Source organism: Ranitomeya imitator, chromosome 3, assembly GCF_032444005.1.
Source record: "Ranitomeya imitator isolate aRanImi1 chromosome 3, aRanImi1.pri, whole genome shotgun sequence".
NCBI lineage: Eukaryota > Metazoa > Chordata > Amphibia > Anura > Dendrobatidae > Ranitomeya > Ranitomeya imitator.
The window spans coordinates 414886207-414911959 of NC_091284.1; the positions used below are offsets into that span (position 1 = coordinate 414886207).

Below are 25753 nucleotides of genomic sequence, written 5' to 3' on the forward strand. Positions count from 1 at the left end.
ATTGGGGGACACAGACCGTGGGTGTATGCTGCTGCCACTAGGAGGCTGACACTAAGGGAAACAAAGAAAGATAGCTCCTCCTCTGCAGTATACACCCTCCTGCTGGCTCACAGCTAACCAGTTCGGTGCAAAAGCAGTAGGAGATCAATCACAACATAGCGTATAACATGTCATATTATATATGAGAGTATAGCATGTCAGATTATAAAAACAAGCACAAGCTAATAACAGGGTGGGAGCTGTGTCCCCCAATGAATGGCTCGGAGAAAAGGATTTTACAGTGAGTACACAAAAATCCCTATTTCTCCTTCGCCTCATTTGGGGGACACAGACCGTGGGACGTCCCTAAGCAGTCCCTGGGTGGGGACAAAATCAGATCAGGCCCTGTGTAACCGCTACTTACAAGTGCGCCACTGCAGCCTGCAGAGTCCGCCTGCCCAGACTCACATCTGTGGAAGTGTGGGCATTATAGTGCTTCAAGAATGCATGCGGACTGGACGACTCCGCAAGCTTGCAGGCGTGCTTGCCGATGCCTGGTCCCTAGAACCCTCGATAGACAGGGAGATAGGCTGACATCTAGCACGGAAGGACTCCTGGATGGTGAAAAGAAACCACCAGGCTAACATGGCCGATGAAATGGCTAAACACTTCCTGAAAACGTCAGGAAGCCTTCCTCTTACCGTCAGGAAGCCCAAATAAAGCGTCCAACCTTCGGAAGGACGCCGTCCTCGAGACGTATCTACTCAAAGCACTCACTTCGTCCAGAATATGGGGAACTCATTCCATTTTGTGGACTGGTGCCGAAAGAGATGAGGGAAGAACTATGCCCTCATAACAGTGGTAATACAATACCAGACCCGTGTGCCTCCTACGGACACTAAGGCTACTTTCACACTAGTCCGTCGGTACGCGCTGTCGCAAACCGTCAGCCCGACGTACAGTGTGTTAATGTAGCACAACGTGGGCAGCGGATGCAGTTTTACAACGCATCCGCTGCCCATTGTGAGTTCTGGGGAGGAGGGGGAGTTTCGTCCGCGCATGTGCGGTCGAAAATGGCGGATTCGACACACAAAAAAACGTTACATGTAACGCTTTTTTGTGCCAAGGGTCCACCAAAACACTACGCATCCGTCGCACGACGGATGCGACGTGTGGCCATACGTCGCAATGCGTCGCTAATGCAAGTCTATGGAGAAAAAACGCATCATGCGGGCACATTGGCAGGATGCGTTTTTTCTCCAAAACGACGCATTGCGACATACAGCAAACAACGCTAGTGTGAAAGTAGCCTAAGCAAGAACTGGTTAGCTGAGAGCCAGCAGGAGGGTGTATACTGCAGGGGAGGAGATCACTTTCTTTGTATCACTTAGTGTCAGCCTCCTAGTGGCAGCTGCATACACCCATGGTCTGTGTCCCCCAATGAGGCGAAGGAGAAAATGGTATACTACATACACAACATTATATAGTTAAGGTATATTACTAATGGTGAGCACACTTGCATGAATAGTCATTCTGATTTAAAACAACTTAACAATACCCTCTGGCCCAGATTCAACAAAGCTTTTATACAAAAAAAAAAAAAAAAGTCAGAAATTCTTTTAAAGGTCGCAAGAATTTGGCAATTTTTGCAGATTTTAAAGCCAGTTTCTTCCAGCTCCGCCGAAATGGTCATAGCTGAGGTAGGATGGTGGCAAGACGCTCTACCTCATCAAATTCATGACAAGCTTTGGCGTTCTGCAGGGCAGATGTCCTTCTGGTGTAGCTGGCATAGGTGCATGCCAGTGGACAGACGCTCCAGGTTCATGAACGCTCAATGAATCAGGAGTGTCTGACTCCACCATGCCCCCTCATCAAGACAGGTGAGAATATCATCGGTCTTGATGAATCAGGATCTTAATTTTTCAATGTGGCTCTATTTTGAAGATGACCGTTTCGGTCAACATTCAGTACACTGCGCTCCAGAACACCAGCTTCATGTGCAGTGTGGGTACAGAACAACAGCGGTGCTTAAGCGGTAGGTGGATGGTAAGTTCTAGATGCTGATGCTAGCATGCGTGGTAAGAAGTAGTCTGTCTACAAACTAGGCAAGGCAAATAGTACTGCTAAGCTGAATGACTCAGCCGGCCAGAGCGAGGTCTTCTTCGTGCTTAGAGTCAGCCAGCTAATCAACCTTGTACACGACAATATGGTTCACGATCTTTATACCAATGAGATTCCACAAAAGTATGTAGGGCATTACAATAAACTTTATACCATCAGACCAGTCTTGTGTCCTTTTTCTCAGGGTCACTGCCCATTCCCCTGGAGATGGAGGAAGAGCTGGAGGAACTAAGGGGAGGTGGTCAATGTAATTGGTGGGAACAGACAACTGGATTCAGAACATTGAGGAAAAGTACATAAACACTAGTTGAGAAAAAAAAAAACCTCAAGGGGGTGGGGCATTTGTTTCATGTTAAGATTAAATGCACTTTCAAAGTATTTTGAAAAAAAAAGTTTTTAGGCTTGTATTTTTAGGCTGGGAAGGGCCAAATAACCATGAACCTTCACATCCTGATAATATCAGCTTCCAGCTGTCTGCTTTACCTTGGCCGGTTATAAAAAAAAATTGGGAGTACCTCAAGCCATTTTTTTTATTATTTGTTTTGAACAGCTGACATGTGCCTGCAATAGGCACGGGCGGAATCTCTGACATTGGCACTTAACAAGCCCTTCCGGCCATCGGGCCGGAAATGCGTGCACCGCTGACCCCCGACACGTGATCGGGGGTCAGTGGTGCGTTGGCACGACAACCACAGGTCTACTTGAGACCTCTATGGTTGTTGATGCCAGATTGCTGTGAGCGCCACCCTGTGGTCGGCGCTCATAGCAGTGCCATAATTCAGCTACATAGGGACGATCTGAGCATTGCTCCTATGTAGCAGAGCCGATCAGGCTATGCCAGCTTCTAGCCTCCCATGGAGGCTCTTGAAGCATGGCAAAAGTAAAAAAAAAAAATATATATATATATATATATATATATATATATAAAAGTTCAAATCACCCCCTTTCGCCACATTCAAAATAAATCAATAAAAAAATGTCAAACCTACACATATTTGGTATCGCCGTGTTCAGAATCGCCCGATCTATCAATAAAAAAAAAAATAAACATGATCGCTAAACGGCGTAGCGAGAAAAAAAATTAAAAACGCCAGGATTACATTTTTTTTGGATGCCACAACACTGCATTAAAATGCAATAATGGGCTATCAAAAGAATGTATCTGCACCAAAATGGTATCATTAAAAATGTCAGCTCGGCACGCAAAAAATAAACCCTCACCTGACCCGAGATCCCGAAAAATGGAGACACTGGGTCTTGGAAAATTGTGCAATTTTTTTTTTTTTTCAAAGTTTGGAATTCTTTTCACCACTGAGATAAACAACAGCCTAGTCATATTTGGTGTCTATGAACTCGTAATGACCTGGAGAATCATAGTGGCAGGTCAGTTTTAGCATTTAGTGAACCTAGCAAAAAAGCCAAACAAAAAACCAGTGTAGGATTGCACATTATTTTGAAATTTCACCGCAGTTGGAATTTTTTCCCCCGATTTCTAGTACATGACATGATAAAACCAATGCTGTCATTGAAAAGTACGACTCGTCCCGCAAAAACCAAGTCCTCACATGGCCATACGGAAAATAAAAAAGTTATGGCTCTGGGAAGGAGGGGAGCGAAAAAACGAAAACGCAAAACCAAAAAAAGCTCTGGGGTTAAAATAAAGAATATTCTGAATACTAACTAATCCTGCAGCCAGCTATATACAGTGAAAAACCTGTAAAGCTTAAACAGGTGAAATATTGATCAATTTTATGATGAATCCTAATGGACAAAGACCGACTTTACACTGTAGTAGGACCTGGTATGACTCATATTTTTGGCATCAAAAGTACCTGAAAACTTGGCAAAACATTGGTGTAAATGGAACCTTACAATAAACCAAGGAGTAAAACAGTGGGAAGTATTTAATGTTTATGTCTGACCTTGGACTCTTTCTTTTCCCTTTTTTCCGGCATTTGCTGTTTCGATTTGCTTTTCTCTTTACGATCTACTTTACTCTCACTCTGCTTCTTGTTGCTCTTTTCTGGTGTAAAAGTTGATGTAGATGTCGGCTTTACAGTAGGTTTCTTCTTTTTCTTATGGTTCTGGGGCTGGTCATAGCTGAGATAGGATTCAAAAGACATTGTTGGCTGCTCAAAGTCATCTTCATCAGGTTCAGGTTCTGGAGGTGGCAGAGAGATCTTAATAGATTTCTTATCTTGTGTTCCTGAGTCATTTGAATGAGTTTTGCTCTTGACTTTCTCTGATTTGTCCTTGGTTACCAGAATTTTTTCAGATACCTTTCCCTTCTCAACAGGATCCAAGCCTATTTTATGTTTATCAGACTTTGATTTCTCCGAATGTTTCAATATTTTAGCATTTAATACATCATCAGTTTGACTCTTTGATACACTCTGCCTGCTCTTTTCCTTTTTAGGAGTACGATCTTTGCTCTCTGGAGATGGCAACTTCTCCCGACTACTTCCAGCATGGGATGGAAAGTCCCTTTGTGGTTCTTTTGAGGCTAATTTCTCCTTCTTTTTTTCTGGGTGAAGAGTCTTCACCTCTGGTCTGTATTTTTCTTTGTGAGATCTGTGCTCTTGATTTTCCTTGTGGAAGGTTTTGTCTCTGGACATACTTGGAGGACTGTAGGTGAGTTCAGGGGAATATCCCCTACCATCGTCAAAATCTTCATGGTCTGAATACTGTTGCCATGGGTCATCCTTTCCTGATCCACTGAGAGAGATATAACTTTCATCATTTTCCTCCTCATACTCCTCATCTTCTTCTACAGGTGATGGAGATCGTGGCCTCTTTCGTGAGCTGCTTTTACTGTGTTCACGTTCTTCAGGTTCTGCAGTTCTACATAAGGGTTTTTAGATTAAAGAGTATATTAAATAAACAGAATTGTACATATAGAGTTTTTGAGATATTAACCCCTTAATAACACCTTATTAACCCTCCCCCCAAAAAATATTAAAGAAAAAGGGAACAAAATATTGTAAAAAGCTATCAAAACAATCTATAATAGTATCAATGAAAACTTCAGCTCCTTATACAACTCTGTCGACGGAAAAAGGAAAACGTCATAGGTCTCAGAAAATGGTGAAATTAACCAATTTTTTTTCTACAGAAGTGTGAATTTTTTTAACCACTAAAATATTTAAAAAAAAACAAACAAAAAAAACCTTATAAGTTTGGTATTGCCATAATTATACCGATCTGGAGAATCATTTTGCCAGGTCATTTTTACCTAATCTGGATGCCGTAAAAACAGAACCCAAAAATTCATAGAGGAATTTCCTGTCTGTCACCATTTCACCGCACTTGGATTTTTTTTCTGTTGTTCAATACATTATATAGTAAAAGTGGATGGTGGCATTCAAAACAACTCGCCTCGAAAAAACAAGCCCTCATAGGGTTAGGATTAACTAAGTAAATCATTGCAAAACAACTTTTACCTTGGAATCTCCTGTGGTACAAGTTTTTTCCACTGGGCTACCAAGTTCCTGGCAAGATCTCCCACTAGTTCATGCTTTCGTAGTCCATTGACAGTCTTTCCGACCCTAGTGTCCTATATAAGGCACCATAGAATTTCCAGTTAAGTAACCAAATATAAACATTACTTTCACTTTCTACAAATATACAAACATTTTCTTTTTGTAATATTCATGGATTAAAGGGGCTGCGTAATGTAATCCAAAACAATGTAGGGTTGTCCACTAATTTGATATTGATGACGTATCTATAGATCACAAAATCGGTGGTGGTCTGGTAACCTGCACCCATAGTGACCAGCTACTAAACAATGTATGCAGATACAATGTCTTTATTCATACATTGCTCAGATGTGGCCACTGACAGAGCAGATATCAGATGACTGGTGGCAGTGCCAGGTGTCGAACCCTCACCAATCCTATATTAATGACTATCCTATCAATAGATCATAAATACGTTAATCCTGGACAAATCCGTTATTAGACATTGAGGTTCAATCAGTGCTGTTTTCATCCATCGTGCAACAGATCTAGAGGGGCAAATGTGAAAGGAGCCTAAAGCCCCCCATTCACTTTAGACAGTTGTCATAAAACAATAGCCTGACTCCTCTCCGTAGAGCTGCTAGCAGCAGGATGCCAGATCCTTATCCCCCATAATATCAGGGGCCCCATATATTAAGGTACCGTCACACTAAGCGACGCTGCAGCGATACCGACAACGATCCGGATCGCTGCAGCGTCGCTGTTTGGTCGCTGGAGAGCTGCCACACAGACAGCTCTCCAGCGACCAACTATGCCGATAACCAGGGTAAACATCGGGTTACTAAGCGCAGGGCCGCGCTTAGGCTAGGGTCACATTGCGTTTAGTGCAACCCGTTTAGCGCTAACGCAATGTTTTTAATGTGGCCGCGTCCCGGGGTCGCGGTAACGTCCCCGCTCTCGCAGATCCCCGATCTGCGAGAGCGGGGAACGGACCGCGGGCGCGCCTCGGACGCTGCAAGCAGCCTCCGCGGCGCGCCAGGAAACACCGGCGCGTCGCTAGCGTGTGCCGAACATGGCACGCGCTAGTGCTGCGCGTTCCCATTGCCGTGAATGGGCGCGCTAACGGACGCGTTGCACGGCGTTAATTTCGCCGTGCAACGCTGTCCGTTAGCGCGTTCCCATTAACGCAATGGGAACCAAGCCTTAGTAACCCGATGTTTACCCTGGTTACCAGCGTAAAAGTAAAAAAAAAACAAAAACACTACATACTTACCTTCCGCTGTCTGTCCCTCGGCGCTCTGCTTCTCTGCCCTGTGTAAGCACTGCGGCCGGAAAGGAGAGCGGTGACGTCACCGCTCTGCTTTCCGGCCGCTGTGCTCACAGTGAGTGCAGGAAAGCAGAGCGCCGGGGACAGACAGCGGAAGGTAAGTATGAAGTGTTTGTTTGTTTTTTTTACTTTTACGCTGGTAACCAGGGTAAACATCGGGTTACTAAGCGCGGCCCTGCGCTTAGTAACCCAATGTTTACCCTCGTTACCAGCGAAGACATCGCTGAATCGGTGTCACACACGCCGATTCAGCGATGTCAGCAGGGAGTCCAGCGACGAAATAAAGTGCTGGACTTTCTGCAGCGACCAAAGACATCACAGCAGGATCCTGATCGCTGCTGTGTGTCAAACTGAACGATATCGCTAGCCAGGACGCTGCAACGTCACGGATCGCTAGCGATATCGTTTAGTGTGACGGTACCTTTAGACTGCAAGTCCCCTGATATTGCCGGGTTTGGCCAAAATTGGTCTTATGTGTATGGGGACCTTATCTAGACTACCTTTTATTAGGTGTAATGTGATAGGAAATCAGAAACTTACCACCAAGATGTCAACAGTAATGGGCAAATCAGCCAATCTCTTCAATGTCTTCAAAAGCTGTAAAAGAAAAAAAGATATAAAACTTAGCTAGGGTCATCAATCACATTGTATTGCTATAGGTCTCATTATGTAATATCTTAATATGAAGACTTTTATTAAAAAATTAATATACTAGTTACACATATACTCATATATGGGGGCCATTATGCGAGCATATTTGCAGGTTGTGTAAGAGAATATAATAGCAGGCATCCTACACACAGGGAAAGAAGGGGGTTTCCTCTACTGCGTCCTGTGTCTGGTGCAGAATCCCTTCTCAGAAACATAGGGTTATTCCCATCTCCAAGATCCAATCATAAAATGTAGTAGTTGTAATAATAATAATAAGATTAGCAAATACCTCCAATTAGAAATGTAGTATAGTTTTTCTGATTCGATATGTCGCTTACCCCAGGCATTACAGCAGCTTAGGTATCCATGCTATATATAGTATAACTTATAATATATATACCGTATATGTTAGAAAAACTGGAGCGGCACCAGAGAATAACATGGGTGCCAAGCCTCACAGGCAGCGACCAAACCATCATCATACAAAAAGTAGTTGGATGCAGCACACCAAAAGATATGTAAAATAGTGGAGATTAACAGGCTGTTTTGGTAACGTTTTGGTTGACAGTGTGAATCTTTCTCAAGTACTATGGACCAATGGTGTATATATACTAGATGGTGGCCCGATTCTAACGCATCGGGTATTCTAGAATATGCATGTCCATGTAGTATATTGTCCAGCCACATAGTATATTGCCCAGCCACGTAGTATATTGCCCAGCCATGTAGTATATTGCCCAGCCACGCAATATATTGCCCAGCCACGCAATATATTGCCCAGTTACGTAGTATATTGCCCACTTACGTAGTATATTGCCCAGCCACGTAGTATACAGCACAGAGCCACATAGTATATTGCCCAGCCACGTAGTATACAACACAGAGCCACATACTATATTGCCCAGTTACGTAGTATATTGCCCAGCCACGTAGTATACAGCACAGAGCCACGTAGTATACAGAACAGAGCCACGTAGTATATTGTCCAGCCACGTAGTATACAGCACAGAGCCACGTAGTATATTGCACAGCGACGTAGTATATTGCCCAGCCACGTAGTATATTGCCCAACCACGTAGTATATTGCCCAGCCAAGTAGTATACAGTACAGAGCCACGTAGTATATTGCCCAGCCACATTGTATACAGTACAGAGCCACGTAGTATATTGCCCAGCCACGTAGTATATAGCACAGAGCCAATTAGTATATTGCACAGCGACATAGTTTATTGCCCAGCCTTGTAGTGTACAGCATAGAGCCACATAGTATGTTGCCCAGTGACATAGTATATTACCGAGCCACGTATGTCACAGGTTAAAAAAATAAACATACTCGCCTAACGATCCGAGGGCCCCTTGTAGTGTAACATACTCACCATTCTGGTCGCTGCTCCTCAGCGTCCAGTCTCTCCGCCTCCTGGGATCCAACGGCGCTGTGCAGATGGGCGCGCGGCTGCCGCCATCTTGCGTTCCCAGGATGCTTTGCGAAATTACCCATATGACTTAGCGGTCTCGCGAGACCGCTAGGTCTTCTAGGTAATTTCGCAAAGCATCGCTGGGAAAGGAAGATGGCGGCAGGCGCGAGCACCTCAGCGGACAACGGAGGATGAGTATAGCAGGTTTTTTGTTTTTTTTACTATTTTTAACATTACTTTTTTTTACTATTGATGCCACATAGGCAGCATCAATAGTAAAAGGTTGGGGACATACAGGGTTAATAGCGGCGGTAACGGAATGCGTTACCCGCGGCATAACCCTGTGTAAGCGGTGACCGGAGGGGAGTATGGACCGGGAGCCAGGGACACTGACTGCGGGGAGTAAGCAGCGGAGCGCCAGGGACACTGACTGCGGGGAGCGGAGCGCCGGGGACAATGACTGCGGGGAGCGGGGAGTATGGAGTGGATGCCGGCCACTGACTGCGGGGAGTATGGAGCGGCCATTTTCTTCCGGACTGTGCCCGTCGCTGATTGGTCGTGGCTGTTTTGTGGCGACCAATCAGCGACTTGGATTTCCATGATAGACAGAGGCCACGACCAATGAATATCCGTGACAGACAGAAGGACAGACTGAAGTACCCCTTAGACAATTATGTATATAGATTATATATATATATACTAGCTGAAGAGCCTGGCGTTGCCTGGGCATAGTAAATATTTGTGGTTAGTTATAGCACCTCACATCTCTTATTTTCCCATCATGCCTCTCATTTTCTCCCTAACACCTCTCATTTTCTCCCTTATACCTCTCATTTTCCCCCTCACTCCTCTTATTTTCCCCCTCACTCCTGTCATTCCCCCCTAACACTTGTCATTTCGACCTCACATCTGTCATTTTCCGATCACTCCACTATTTTCCCTCACACCTTTTCATTTTCACCTCACACCCCTCATTTTCACCTCAGTATATACACGTTTGTCATCTCCCTTATATAAAGTGTACACCTGTATGTCTTCTCTTGTATATAGTATATACCTGTATGTCATCTCCCCTGTATATTGTATATGCCCATGTGTCATCTCCTCCTGTATATAGTATATACCTGTATGTCATCTCTTCTGTATATACTATATACCTGTATGTCATCTCCTGTATATGGTATATACCTGTATGTCATTTCTTCTGTATATACTATATACCTGTATGTCATCTCCTCCTATATATAGTATATACCTGTATGTCATCTCCTGTATATAGTATATACCTGTATGTCATCTCCCCTGTATATAGTATTTATCTGCTGTATGTCATCTCCTCCTCTATATACCTATGTGTCATCTCCTCTTTTATATAGTATATACTTGTATGTCATCTCCTCCTGTATCTAGTATATACGTGTGTCATCTCCTCCTGTATATAGTATGTACCTGTAAGTCATCTCCTCCTGTATATAGTATATACCTGTGTATCATCTGCTCCTGTATATAGTATATACCTGTGTCATCTCCTCCTGTATATAGTATATACCTGTATGTCATCTCCTCCTGTATATAGTATATACCTGTGTGTCATCTCCACTGTATATAGTATATACCTGTGAGTCATCGCCCCTGTATATAGTATGTACCTGTATGTCATCTCCCCTGTATATAGTATATACCAGGTTGTCATCTCCTCCTGTATATAGTATATACCTGTGTGTCATGTCCTCCTGTATATAGTATATACCTGTATGTCATCTCCTCCTGTATATACCTGTGTGTCATCTCCCCTGTATATAGTATATACGTGTGTGTCATCTCCTCCTGTATATAGTATATACATGTGTGTCATCTTCTCCTGTATATAGTATATACCTGTGTGTCATCTCCTCCTGTATATAGTATATACCTGTGTGTCATCTCCTCCTGTATATAGTATATACCTGTGTGTCATCTCTCCTGTATATAGTATATAGTATATACCAGTGTGTCATCTCTCCTGTATATAGTATATACCTGTGTGTCATCTCCTCCTGTATATAGTATGTATCTGTGTGTCATCTCCTGCTGTATTAGACCGCGTTCACACGTTATTTGGTCAGTATTTTTACCTCAGTATTTGTAAGCTAAATTGGCAGCCTGATAAATCCCCAGCCAACAGGAAGCCCTCCCCTCTGGCAGTATATATTAGCTCACACACACACACACATAATAGACAGGTCATGTGACTGACAGCTGCCGTATTTCCTATATGGTACATTTGTTGCTCTTGTAGTTTGTCTGCTTATTAATCAGATTTTTATTTTTGAAGGATAATACCAGACTTGTGTGTGTTTTAGCGCGAGTTTCATGTGTCAAGTTGTGTGTGTTGAGTTGCATGTGGCGACATGCATGTAGCGACTTTTGTGAGACGAGTTTTGTGTGGCGACATGCGTGTAGCAACTTTTAGTGTGTCGAGTTGCATGTGACAGGTTAGTGTAGCAAGTTGTGTGCAGCAAGATTTGCGCATGGCGAGTTTTGCGTGTGGCGAGTTTTATGTGTGGTGCATTTTGAGTATGTGCAAGTTTTGTGTGAGGCAACTATTGCATGTGTTGCAACTTTTGTGCATGTGACAATTTTTCCGTGTGTGCAATTTTTCCACCTGTGGCGAGTTTTCCTTGAGGTGAGTTTTGCACGTGTGGCGAGTTTTGCGTGAGCCTAGTTTTGCATGTGGCGAGTTATGCGCGTGACGAGTTTTGAGCGGCGACTTTTGTGATTCGACTTTTATGTGGCGAGGTTGGTGTATGTGTGGTGAAATGTGTGTTGAGGGTGGTATATGTATTCAAGCAGTAGTGTGTGGCGCATTTTGTATGTGTTCATATCCCCGTGTGTGGTGAGTATCCCATGTCGGGGCCCCACCTTAGCAACTGTACGGTATATACTCTTTGGCGCCATCGCTCCCACTCTTTAAGTCCCCCTTGTTCACATCTGGCAGCTGTCAATTTGCCTCCAACACTTTTCCTTTCACTTTTTCCCCATTATGTAGATAGGGGCAAAATTGTGTGGTGAATTAGAAAGCACGGGGTTAAAATTTCACCTCACAACATAGCCTATGATGCTCTCGGGGTCCAGACGTGTGACTGCAAAATTTTGTGGCTATAGCTGCGACGCCTCCAACACTTTTCCTTTCACTTTTTCCCCATTATGTAGATAGGGGCAAAATTCTTTGGTGAATTGGAACGCGCAGGGTTAAAATTTCGCCTCACAACACAGCCTATGACGCTCTCGGGGTCCAGACGTGTGACTGTGCAAAATTTTGTGGCTGTAGCTGCGACGGTGCAGATGCCAATCCCGGACATACATACATACACACACACACATTCAGCTTTATATATTAGATATATATATATACTAGCTGAAGAGCCCGGCGTTGCCTGGGCATAGTAAATATCTGTGGTTAGTTATAGCACGTCACTTCTCTTATTTTCCCATCACGCCTCTCATTTTCCCAATCACATCTTTAATTTTCCCCCTCACATCTCTCATTTTCTCCCTCACACCTCTCATTTTCTCCCTCACTCCTCTCATTCCCGCCTAACACTTGTCATTTCGACCTCACATCTGTCATTTTCCGATCACTACACTATTTTCCCTCACTCCTCTTATTTTGCACTCACACCTTTTCATTTTCACCTCACACCTCTCATTTTCACCTCAGTATATACATGTTTGTCATCTCCCTTATATATAGTATACACCTGTATGTCATCTCCTGTATATAGTATATACCTGTATGTCATCTCCCCTGTATATATTATATACCTGCTGTGTGTCATCTCCCCTGTATATAGTATATACCTGTATGTCATCTCCTCCTATATATAGTATATACCTGTATGTCATCTCCTCCTATATATAGTATATACCTGTATGTCATCTCCTCTTATATATAGTATATACCTGTATGTCATCTTCTTCTATATATATAGTATATACCTGTATGTCATCTCCTCCTGTATATAGTATATACCTGTGTGTCATCTCCCCTGTATATAGTATATATCTGTGTGTCATCTCCTCCTGTATATAGTATATACCTGTATGTCATCTTCTATATACAGCATATACCTGTATGTCATCTCCTCCTGTATATAGTATATACCTGTAGGTAATCTGCTCCTGTATATAGTATATACCTGTGTGTCATCTCCTCCTGTATATAGTATATACCTGTATGTCATCTCCTCCTGTATATAGCATGTACCTGTATGTCATCTCCTCCTCTATATAGTATATACCTGTGTGTCATCTCTCCTGTATATAGTATATATCTGTGTGTCATCTCCTCCTGTATATAGTATATACCTGTGTGATCTCCTGTATTAGACCTCGTTCACACGTTATTTCCTCAGTATTTTTACCTCAGTATTTGTAAGATAAATTGGCAGCCTGATAAATCCCCAGCCAACAGGAAGCCCTCCCCCTGGCAGTATATATTAGCTCACACATACACATAATAGACAGGTCATGTGACTGACAGCTGCTGTATTTCCTATATGGTACATTTGTTGCTCTTGTGTGTCGAGTTGCATGTGCTTTTGTGTGTCGAGTTGCATGTGACAGGTTAGTGTAGCAAGTTGTGTGCAGCAAGTTTTGCGCATGGCGAGTTTGGCGCGTGGTGAGTTTTATGTCTGGTGCCTTTTGAGTATGTGCAAGTTTTGTGTGAGGCAACTTTTGCATGTGTTGCAAATTTTGTGCATGTGGCAATTTTTCCGCGTGTGCAAGTTTTGCGTGTGGCGAGTTTTCCATGAGGTGAGTTTTGCACTTGTGGCGAGTTTTGCGTGAGCCTAGTTTTTGCATGTGGCGAGTTTTGCGCGTGGTGAGTTTTGAGGGGCGACTTTTGTGTTTCGACTTTTATGTGGCGAGGTTGGTGTATGTGTGGTGAAATGTGTTTGTATGTTCTCTCCGTGTTTGCGTGGGTTTCCTCCGGGCACTCCGGTTTCCTCCCACATTCCAAAGACATACTGATAGGGAATTTAGATTGTGAGCCCCATCGGGGACAGCGATGATGATGTGTGCAAACTGTAAAGCGCTGCGGAATATGTTAGCACTATATAAAAATAAAGATTATTATTATTAAATGTGTGCTGAGGGTGGTATATGTGTTCAAGCACGTGGTAGTGTGTGGCGCATTTTGTGTGTGTGTTCATATCCCCATGTGTGGTGAGTATCTCATGTCGGGGCCCCACCTTAGCAACTGATCGGTATATACTCTTTGGCGCCATCGCTCTCATTCTTTAAGCCCCCTTGTTCACATCTGGCAGCTGTCAATTTGCCTCCAACACTTTTCCTTTCACTTTTCCCCATTATGTAGATAGGGGAAAAATAGTTTGGTGAATTGGAAAGCGCAGGGTTAAAATTTCACCTCACAACGTAGCCTATGACGCTCTCAGGGTCCAGACGTGTGACTGTGCAAAATTTTTTGGCTGTAGCTGCGATGCCTCCAACACTTTTTATTTAACTTTTTCCCCATTATCTAGATAGGGGCAAAATTGTTTGGTGAATTGGAAAGCGCGGGGTTAAAATTTCACCTCACAACGTAGCCTATGACGCTCTCGGGGTCCAGACATGTGACTGTGCAAAATTTTGTGGCTGTAGCTGCGACGGTGCAGATGCCAATCCCGGACATACATACATACACACACACATACACACATTCAGCTTTATATAATAGATATACTGCTAAAAAAATAAAGGGAACACTTAACCCCTTCCCGACCCATGACGCCACGTAGGCATCATGAAAGTCGGTGCCAATCCGATCCATGACGCCTATGTGGCGTCATGGAAAGATCGCATCCCTGCAGATCCGGTGAAAGGGTTAACTCCCATTTCACCCGATCTGCAGGGACAGGGGGAGTGGTAGTTTAGCCCAGGGGGGGTGGCTTCACCCCCTCGTGGCTACGATCGCTCTGATTGGCTGTTGAAAGTGAAACTGCCAATCAGAGCGATTTGTAATATTTCACCTATTATAACGGGTGAAATATTACAATCCAGCCATGGCCGATGCTGCAATATCATCGGCCATGGCTGGAAATACTAATGTGCCCCCACCCCACCGATCGCCCCCCCAGCCCCCCGATCTGGCCGGTACACTGCTCCGGCTCCCCTCCATCCAGTGCTCCGCTCCCCCCGTGCTCTTGTCCGCTCCCCCGTGCTCCAATCATCCCCCCGTGCTCCAATCACCCCCCCTGCATTCCGATCCACCCCCCGTGCTCCGTTCCACCCCCCCGTGCTCCGTTCCAGCCCCCGTGCTCCGTTCCAGCCCCCCCGTGCTCCGTTCCACGCCCCCCGGGGTCCGTTCCACGCCTGCCGCGCTCCGATTCCCCCCCCCGTGCTCCGATCCCCCCCCCCCCCCCCGTGGTCCTCTCCCCCTGGTCCCCCCCCACCCCATCATACTTACCGATCCTGCCGGGGTCCCGTCCGTCTTCTCCCTGGGCGCCGCCATCTTCCAAAATGGCGGGCGCATGCGCAGTGCGCCCGCCGAATCTGCCGGCCGGCAGATTCGTTCCAAAGTGCATTTTGATCACTGAGATAGATTATATCTCAGTGATCAAAATAAAAAAAATAATGACCCCCCCCCTTTGTCACCCCCATAGGTAGGGACAATAAAAAGGGTTAGGGTTAGGGGTAGGGTTAGGGCTAGGGTTAGGGCTAGGGTTAGGGGTAGGGTTAGGGCTAGGGTTAGGGGTAGGGTTAGGGCTAGGGTTAGGGGCAGAGTTAGGGCTAGGGTTAGGGTTTCGGTATGTGCACACGTATTCTGGTCCTCTGCGGATTTTTCCGCTGCGGATTTGATAAATCCGCAGTGCTAAACCGCTGCGGATTTATGGCGGATTTACCGCGTTTTTTTCTGCGCATTTCACTGCAGTTTTACAATTGCGATTTTCTATTTGAGCAGTTGTAAAACCGCTGCGGAATCCGCACAAAGAAGTGACATGCTGCGGAATGTAAACCGCTGCATTTCCGTGCAGTTTTTCCGCAGCATGTGTACAGCGATTTTTGTTTCCCATAGGTCTACATTGAACTGTTAAGTCATGGGAAACTGCTGCGGATCTGCAGCGTTTTCTGCAGTGTGCACATACCTTTAGAATTAGGCTATGTGCACACGGTGCAGATTTGGCTGCGGATTGGCCGCTGCGGATTCGCAGCAGTATTCCATCAGGTTTACAGTACCATGTAAACATATGAAAAACCAAATCCGCTGTGCCCATGGTGCAGAAAATACCGCGCGGAAACGCTGCGTTGTATTTTCCGCAGCATGTCAATTCTTTGTGCGGATTCCGCGGCGTTTTACACCTGTTCCTCAATAGGAATCCGCAGGTGAAATCCGCACAAAAACCACTGGAAATCCGCGGAAAATCCGCAGGTAAAACGCAGTGCCTTTTACCCGCGGGTTTTTCAAAAATGGTGCGGAAATATCTCACACGAATCCGCAACGTGGGCACATAGCCTTAGGGTTAGGGTTGGAATTAGGGTTGTGGTTAGGGTTGTGATTAGGGTTATGGCTACAGTTGGGATTAGGGTTAGGGGTGTGTTGGGGTTAGTGTTGGAGGTAGAATTGAGGGGTTACCACTGTTTAGGCACATCAGGGGTCTCCAAACGCAACATGGCGCCACCATTGATTCCAGCCAATCTCGTATTCAAAAAGTCAAATGGTGCTCCCTCACTTCCGAGCCCTGACGTGTGCCCAAACAGTGGTTTACCCCCACATATGGGGTATCAGTGTACTCAGGATAAACTGCGCAACAATTACTGGGGTCCAATTTCTCCTGTTACCCTTGTGAATCTAAAAAAATGCTTGCTAAAACATCATTTCTGAGGAAAGAAAAATGATTTTTTATTTTCACGGCTCTGCGTTGTAAACGTCTGTGAAGCACTTGGGGGTTCAAAGTGCTCACCACATATCTAGATAAGTTCCTTGGGGGGTCTAGTTTCTAAAATGGGGTCACTTGTGGGGTTTTCTACTGTTTAGGCACACCAGGGGCTCTGCAAACGCAATGTGACGCCCGCAGACCATTCCATCAAAGTCTGCATTTCAAAAGTCACTACTTCCCTTCTGAGCCCCGACGTGTGCCCAAACAGTGGTTTACCCCCACACATGGGGTATCAGCATACTCAGGAGAAACTGGACAACAACTATTGGGGTCCAATTTCACCTGTTACCCTTGGGAAAATAAAAAATTCTGGGCTAAATAATTATTTTTGAGGAAAGAAAACATATTTATTATTTTCACGGCTCTGCATTATAAACTTCTATGAAGCACTTGGGGGTTCAAAGTGCTCACCACACATCTAGATAAGTTCCTTTCGGGGTCTAGTTTCCAAAATGGGGTCACTTGTGGGGGGTTTCTACTGTTTAGGCACATCAGGGGCTCTGCAAACGCAACGTGACGCCCGCAGAGCATTCCATCAAAGTCTGCATTTCAAAACGTCACTACTTCACTTCCGAGCCCCAACGTGTGCCCAAACAGTGGTTTACCCCCACATATGGGGTATCACCGTACTCCGGAGAAACTGGACAACAAATATTGGGGTCAAATTTCTCCTGTTACCCTTGGGAAAATTAAAAAATTCTGGGCTAAATAATTATTTTTGAGGAAAGAAAACGTATTTATTATTTTCATGGCTCTGCATTATAAACTTCTATGAAGCACTTGGGGGTTCAAAGTGCTCACGACACATCTAGATAAGTTCCTTTCGGGGTCTAGTTTCCAAAATGGGGTCACTTGTGGGGGGTTTCTACTGTTAAGCCACATCAGGGGCTCTGCAAACGCAACGTGACGCCCACAGAGCATTCCATCAAAGTCTGCATTTCAAAACGTCACTACTTCACTTCCGAGCCCCGGCATGTGCCCAAACAGTGATTTACCCCCACATATGGGGTATCAGCGTACTCAGGAGAAACTGGACAACAACTTTTGGGGTCAAATTTCTCCTGTTACCCTTGGGAAAATAAAAAATTGCAGGCTAAAAGATCATTTTTGAGAAAATAATTGTTTTTTTTATTTTCATGGCTCTGCGTTCTAAACTTCTGTGAAGCACTTGGGGGTTCAAAGTCCTCACCACACATCTAGATTAGTTCCTTTGGGGGTCTAGTTTCCAAAATGGGGTCATTTCTGGGGGATCTCCAATGTTTAGGCACACAGGGGCTCTCCAAACGTGACATGGTGTCCGCTAATGATTGGAGCTAATTTTCCATTTAAAAAGCCAAATGGCGTGCCATCCCTTCCGAGCCCTGCCGTGCGCCCAAACAGTGGTTTACCCCCACATATGGGGTATCAGCGTACTCAGGACAAACTGGACAACAATATTTGGGGTCCAATTTCTCCTATTATCCTTGGCAAAATAGGAAATTCCAGGCTAAAAAATCATTTTTGAGGAAAGAAAAATTATTTTTTATTTTCATGGCTCTGCGTTATAAACTTCTGTGAAGCACCTGGGGGTTTAAAGTGCTCAATATGCATCTAGATAAGTTCCTTGGGGGGTCTAGTTTCCAAAATGGGGTCACTTGTGGGGCAGCTCCAATGTTTAGGCACACAGGGGCTCTCCAAACGCGACATGGTGTCCGCTAACAATTGGAGCTAATTTTCCATTCAAAAAGTCAAATGGCGTGCCTTCCCTTCCGAGCCCTGCCGAGTGCCCAAACAGTGGTTTACCCCCACATATGAGGTATCGGCGTACTCGGGAGAAATTGCCCAACAAATTTTATGATCCATTTTATCCTACTGCCCATGTGAAAATGAAAAAATTGAGGCAAAAAGAATTTTTTTGTGAAAAAAAAGTACTTTTTCATTTTTACAGATCAATTTGTGAAGCACCTGAGGGTTTAAAGTGCTCACTAGGCATCTAAATAAGTTCCTTGGGGGGTCTAGTTTCCAAAATGGGGTCACTTGTGGGGGAGCGCCAATGTTTAGGCACACAGGAGCTATCCAAACGCGACATGGTGTCCGCTAACGATGGAAATAATTTTTCATTCAAAAAGTCAAATGGCGCTCCTTCCCTTCCGAGCCTTACCATGTGCCCAAACAGTGGTTTACCCCCACATGTGAGGTATTGGTGTACTCAGGAGAAATTGCCCAACACATTTTAGGATCCATTTTATCCTGTTGCCCATGTGAAAATGAAAAAATTGAGGCTAAAAGAATTTTTTTGTGAAAAAAAAGTACTTTTTCATTTTTACGGATCAATTTGTGAAGCACCTGGGGGTTCAAAGTGCTCACTATGCATCTAGATAAGTTCCTTGGGGCGTCTAGTTTCCAAAATGGGGTCACTTGTGGGGGAGCTCCAATTTTTAGGCACACGGGTGCTCTCCAAACGTGACATGGTGTCCGCTAAAGAGTGGAGCCAATTTTTGATTCAAAAAGTCAAATGGCGCTCCTTCCCTTCCAAGCCCTGCCGTGCGCCCAAACAGTGGTTTACCCCCACATATGAGGTATCAGCGTACTCAGGACAAATTGGACAACAACTTTCGTGGTTCAGTTTCTCCTTTTACCATTGGGAAAATAAAAAAATTGTTGCTAAAAGATAATTTTTGTGACTAAAAAGTTAAATGTTCATTTTTTCCTTCCATGTTGCTTCTGCTGCTGTGAAGCACCTGAAGGGTTAATAAACTTCTTGAATGTGGTTTTGAGTACCTTGAGGGGTGCAGTTTTTAGAATGGTGTCACTTTTGGGTATTTTCAGCCATATAGACCCCTCAAACTGACTTCAAATGTGAGGTGGTCCCTAAAAAAAATGGTTTTGTAAATTTCGTTGTAAAAATGACAAATCGCTGGTCAAATTTTAACCCTTATAAATTCCTAACAAAAAAAAATTTTGTTTCCAAAATTGTGCTGATGTAAAGTAAACATGTGGGAAATGTTATTTATTAACTATTTTGTGTCACATATCTCTCTGGTTTAACAGAATAAAAATTCAAAATGTGAAAATTGCGAAATTTTCAAAATTTTCGCCAAATTTCCGTTTTTATCACAAATAAACGCAGAATTTATTGACCTAAATTTGCCACTAACATGAAGCCCAATATGTCACGAAAAAACAATCTCAGAACCGCTAGGATTCGTTGAAGCGTTCCTGAGTTATTACCTCATAAAGGGACACTGGTCAGAATTGCAAAAAACGGCAAGGTCTTTAAGGTCAAAATAGGCTGGGTCATGAATGGGTTAAACAACAGAATATAACTCCAAGTAAATCAAACTTCTATGAAATCAAATTGTCCACTTAGGAAGAACACTGACAATCAATTTCACATGCTGTTGCGCAAATGGAATAGACAACAGATGGAAATTATTGGCAATTATCAAGACACTCAATAAAGGAGTGGTTCAACAGGTGGGGACCACAGATCACTCAGTACCAATGCTTTCTGGCTGATGTTTTGGTCACTTTTGAATGTTGGTTGTGCTTTCACACTCGTGGTAGCATGAGACGGACTCTACAACCCACACAAGTGGCTCAGGTAGTGTAGCTCATCCAGGATGGAACATCAATGTGAGCTGTGGCAAGAAGGTTTGCTGGGCCTGTCAGCATAGTGTCCAGAGGTTGGAGGCGCTACCAGGAGACAGGCCAGTACACCAGGAGACGTGGAGGGGGCCGTAGGAGGGCAACAACCCAGCAGCAGGACCGCTACCTCAGCCTTTACACAAGGAGAAACAGGAGGAGCACAGCCAGAGCCCTGAAAAATGACCTCCAGCAGGCCCACAAATGTGCATGTGTCTGCACAAACGGTTAGAAACCGACTCCATGAGGATGATCTGAGTGCCCGACGTCCACAGATGGGGGTTGTGCTCACAGCCCAACACCGTGCAGGACGCTTGGCATTTTCCACAGAACACCAGGATTGGCAAATTTGCCACTGGCGCCTTGTGCTCTTCACAGAGGAAAGCAGGTTCACACTGAGCACAGGTGACAGACGTGACAGAGTCTGGAGACGCCGTGGAGTGCGATCTGCTGCCTGCAACATCCTTCAGCATGACCGGTTTGGCAGTGGGTCAGTAATGGTGTGGGGTGGATTTCTTTGGAGGGCCACACAGCCCTCCATGTGCTCGCCAGAGGTAGTCTGACTGCCATTAGGTACCAAGATGAGATCCTCAGACCCCTTGTGAGACCATATGCTGGTGCGGTTGGCCCTGGGTTCCTCCTAATGCAGGACAATGCCAGACCTCATGTGGCTGGAGTGTGTCAGCAGTTCCTGCAAGATGAAGGCATTGAAGCTATGGACTGGCCCGCCCGTTCCCCAGACCTGAATCCGATTGAACACATCTGGGGCATCATATCTCGCACCATCCACCAACGTCACGTTGCACCACAGACTGTCCAGGAGTTGGCGGATGCTTTAGTCCAGGTCTGGGAGGAGATCCCTCAGGAGACCATCTGCCGCCTAATCAGGAGCAAGCCCAGGCATTGTAGGGAGACCATACAGGCACGTGGAGGCCACACACACTACTGAACATCATTTCCTTATCTTGAGGCATTTCCACTGAAGTTGGATCAGCCTGTAACTTCACTTTCTACTTTGATTTTGAGCATCATTCCAACTCCAGACCTCCGTGGGATATTAGTTGTGATTTACGTTGATCATTTTTAGGTTTTATTGTTCTCAACACATTCCAGTATGTAATGAATAAAGATTTACAACTGGAATATTTCATTCAGTGATATCTGGGATGTGGGATTTTAGTGTTCCCTTTATTTTTTAGAGCAGTGTGTATATATATATATATACACGTATATATAGCGTTTCCCTTACTTCGGGTCTTGGGGGACACTTGCTTTGCACGGGAATAACACATACAGGCACGATTTCTCACACAAATTAAGTCCATTCCGGTTTATTAAAGCATCATAAACTGCACCGTAAGCTAGGTTACACACAGTCTGTTACTTTAACACGTGTGGCTTTACAAAACATTCGGTAGTCGCATCTTTTCTCTCATTACAGTTCATTACATGCATCAACGGAACATATTAAACCCCGACAGTCTGTTCCAATGGCAGATACGTCTCTGCCGTATATCACAGGTTTTTATCCCATACCAGGGTCCACACACTGACTCCTGCCAGTGCTGGTTCACAGGGAAACTGACTCACTGGGATCACCGTCCTTGTGACCAGGGCACCTCGGATAGTCCAGTGTTGTGAATTCTGTTGTTAAGCTCCCTCCTGTGGTCATGAATGGTACTTCGGCTGGTTTTGTCCATGGGCTTCCTCTGGTGGTTGTGAGTGGGGCTGCGGCTTCTGAGGTTCCTTCCACAGGTGACGAGGTTAATTCGTTAGCTGGCTGCTCTATTTAACTCCACCTAGATCATTGCTCCATGCCACCTGTCAATGTTCCAGTATTGGTCTAGTTCGCTCCTGGATCGTTCTTGTGACCTGTCTTCCCAGCAGAAGCTAAGTTCCTGCTTGTTTTTCTCTGTTTGCTATTTTTTTCTGTCCAGCTTGCTATTTTGATTTTTGTCTTACTTGCTGGAAGCTCTGGGACGCAGAGGGAGCGCCTCCGCACCGTGAGTCGGTGCGGAGGGTCTTTTTGCGCCCTCTGCGTGGTCTTTTTGTAGTTTTTTGTGCTGACCGCAAAGTTACCTTTCCTATCCTCTGTCTGTTCAGTAAGTCGGGCCTCACTTTGCTAAATCTATTTCAACTCTGTGTTTGTAATTTTCATCTTAACTCACAGTCATTATATGTGGGGGGCTGCCTGTTCCTTTGGGGAATTTCTCTGAGGCAAGGTAGGCTTTATTTTTCTATCTTTAGGGCTAGCTAGTTCCTTAGGCTGTGACGAGTTGCATAGGGAGCGTTAGGAGCAATCCACGGCTATTTCTAGTGTGTGTGATAGGATTAGAGATTGCGGTCAGCAGAGTTCCCACGTCTCAGAGCTTGTCCTGTATTATTAGTAACTATCAGGTCATTCCGTGTGCTCTTAACCACCAGGTCCATTATTGTCCTCACCATCAGGTCATAACAGTCCAGAACCACAGTAGGAACTGTAGATTCCTGTTGTGAGTTCCGTTCTGGAGCTCCCTCCTGTGGTTGCTAATGGTTTGTTTGCGAGTTCTGCCCTTGGGCTCCCTCTGGTGGTTTCAAGTGGAACTGCTGCTCCGTTAGGTAGCTGTAGCAGCTGCCTTCACTAATCGCCGTGCCTGGGTTTGTTATTTAAACCTGCTCTGGGCTTTAGTCCATGCCTGCTGTCAATGTTCTTGGTTGGATTTGATTCTTCCCTTGGATTTCTCATATGGCCAGTCCTTGTCTGCAAAAGATAAGTTTTGCTAGTTTGTTTGTCCATTTGTTTGGACTCTATTGCTTTGCATTTTGTCTCTTTTGTCCAGCTTGTCACTATGTCTTATTTAGGCTAGCTGGAAGCTCTGGGAAAGCAGATTTGCTCCTCCACACCGTGAGTCGGTGTGGAGTTCATTTTTGTAAACTCTGCGTGGATTTTGTAGTTTTTAATACTGACCGCACAGTATCCTTTGCTCTCTGTCTATCTAGTTTAGTATTGGCCTCCCCTTTGCTGAATTCTAATTTCATTTCTGTGTTCGTCATTTCCCTCTCCTTTCACAGTCAATATTTGTGGGGGGCTATCTTTCCTTTTGGGGGTTTCTCTGAGGCAAGATAGCTTTCTATTTCCTTCTTTAGGGGTAGTTATATCTTAGGCTGTGACGAGGTGTCTAGGGAGTGTCAGGAACATCCCACGGCTATTTCTAGTTGTGTTGTTAGGATTAGGGACTGCGGTCAGTAGAGATACCACCTTCTCAGAGCTCGTTCCATGTTGCGTTTTAGCCACCAGGTCATTTCAGTGTGGCCTCTTAACCACCAGGTCATAACAGCTTCCCCAACACAGAAACCGTCTCAGGCTCTGTAGATGCAGCCTCTCCATGCGCTTCCAGGAAGTCCAGTCACAGGCACTTCCAACACACAGTCCATCAGTCCATGATCTTACCAGGTGCTTACAGGACTCCAGTCCATCCCCAGGACAATCCAACATTCTGACCATTCCAGGACTGGGGTTTAAGGGGTATCATTTCTCCTTATGGAGAGTGACATACCATCTCTGGCTTGTCAAGGTAAGGAGGCTTATTCGCCGTGCAATGGTCCTCTGGGAAATATAATATGCAAATTGCCTCTTCTGAGAAAAAGAGGACTTAAACTCTATAGCGCCACCTGTTGGAAATAGCGATCCTACAAGTCACAATCAACCCTTTAACGAGTCGTGCAATATGACTTAGGATAAAAGCCAAATTAGTATCTCAATTCGCACAATTTGCGAATTGAGATACTAATTTGGCTTTTAACCTAAGTCATATGCACGACTATAGAGTTTAAGTCTTCTTTTTCTCAGAAGAGGCAATTTGCACATTCCAGGACTCACACTCTTACCAGGTGCTTGCAGGACTCCAGTTCATACCAGGACAATCCAACACCCTTGAGCATTCAGTCCATAGCCTCAGCAGTGCTTCCAGGACTCCAGTCCATCCCAGGACAATCCAACACAAAGGCTATTGCAGGACTCACTCTTCAGCGCTTCCAGGACATCTCCAATGCCAGGAGACTCCAACACCGACCGTCCAGGACCTAGCACATGGAACAAACGGATCCATACACAGGAACCCATGTGACCCACACCCTGGTCACATTATCTAGGTGTAACCACTCCCATGGGTGGAAGTGTGGGTGTGTGTGGCTAGTTTGACCCTGCCATCTCATAACTAGCACTGCCAGTCTCCCATTAGCATTACACAATTACTTGTGGGACTACAGGTCCCAGCACACCAACTTAACTTCAGACTGACAGCGCAGAGTGTCTTCCTCTGCAACACACACACCGGCCATTTACACTCCTGCCGGACTTTGTCTCATCACATTTATGCCTCCAAGCGCATCTTGAAGCGCACACACAGCGCCCCCTGGCTGTAACGTGGGTCACCGCACCACTATATATATATTCGTCTTTCTGTCCTTCTGTCACGGATATTCATTGGTCGCGGCCTCTGTCTGTCATGGAATCCAAGTCGCTGATTGGTCTCGCCAGCTGCCTGTCATGGCTGTCACGACCAATCAGCGACGGCCACAGTCCGATTAGTCCCTCCCTACTCCCCTGCAGTCAGCACCCGGCGCCTGTTCCATACTCCCCGCAGTCACCGCTCACACAGGGTTAATGCCAGCGGTAACGGACCGCGTTATGCCGCGGGTAACTCACTCCGTTACCGCCGCTGACCAAGTTTTTACTATGGATGCTGCCTATGCAGAGTCAATAGTAAAAACATCTAATGTTAAAAATAATGAAAAAAAAAAAAAAATCATTATATATTCACCTTCCGCCGCCTTTCCTGCTCCTGGCTACGCTCCGGTGACCGCTCCATGCAAGCCGCAGGTTCCGGTGGCAAGGATGGTATGGGCATCATAGATCCTGCGCGCCTGCGCGAGAACGACCTGCCATGATGTCACAGTCATGTGACCGCGACGTCATCACAGGTCCTGCGCGAGAACGACCTGCCATGACGTCACGGTCATGTGACCGCGACGTCATCACAGGTCCTGCACGCCTGCGCGAGAAGGACCTGCCATGACATCACGGTCATGTGACCGAACTACAAGGGGCCCTTGGAAGGTGAGTATATGTTTATTTTTTAACCTGTGACATACGTGGCTGGGCAATATACTACGTGACTGGCCAATATACTAAGTGGCTCTGTGCTGTATACTACGTCGCTGTACAATATACTACGTGGCTCTGTGCTGTCTACTACGTCACTGGGCAATATACTACGTAAC

At 45.1% G+C, this 25753-nt stretch overlaps 1 protein-coding gene across 1 annotated transcript in view; it reads right to left on the reverse strand.

The window, feature by feature from the left end:
* The window catches only part of ELOA (elongin A), an 81318-nt gene that overhangs the window by 46230 nt on the left and 9335 nt on the right, over window positions 1-25753 (reverse strand). Inside the window, exons 2-4 of the mRNA XM_069757149.1 lie at window positions 7426-7482; window positions 5541-5653; window positions 4023-4941 (exon numbers count right to left, since the gene is read on the reverse strand). Of these exons, the coding sequence (XP_069613250.1) occupies window positions 4023-4941; window positions 5541-5653; window positions 7426-7482 (1089 nt within the window). The remainder of the gene's footprint in view (window positions 1-4022; window positions 4942-5540; window positions 5654-7425; window positions 7483-25753) is intronic.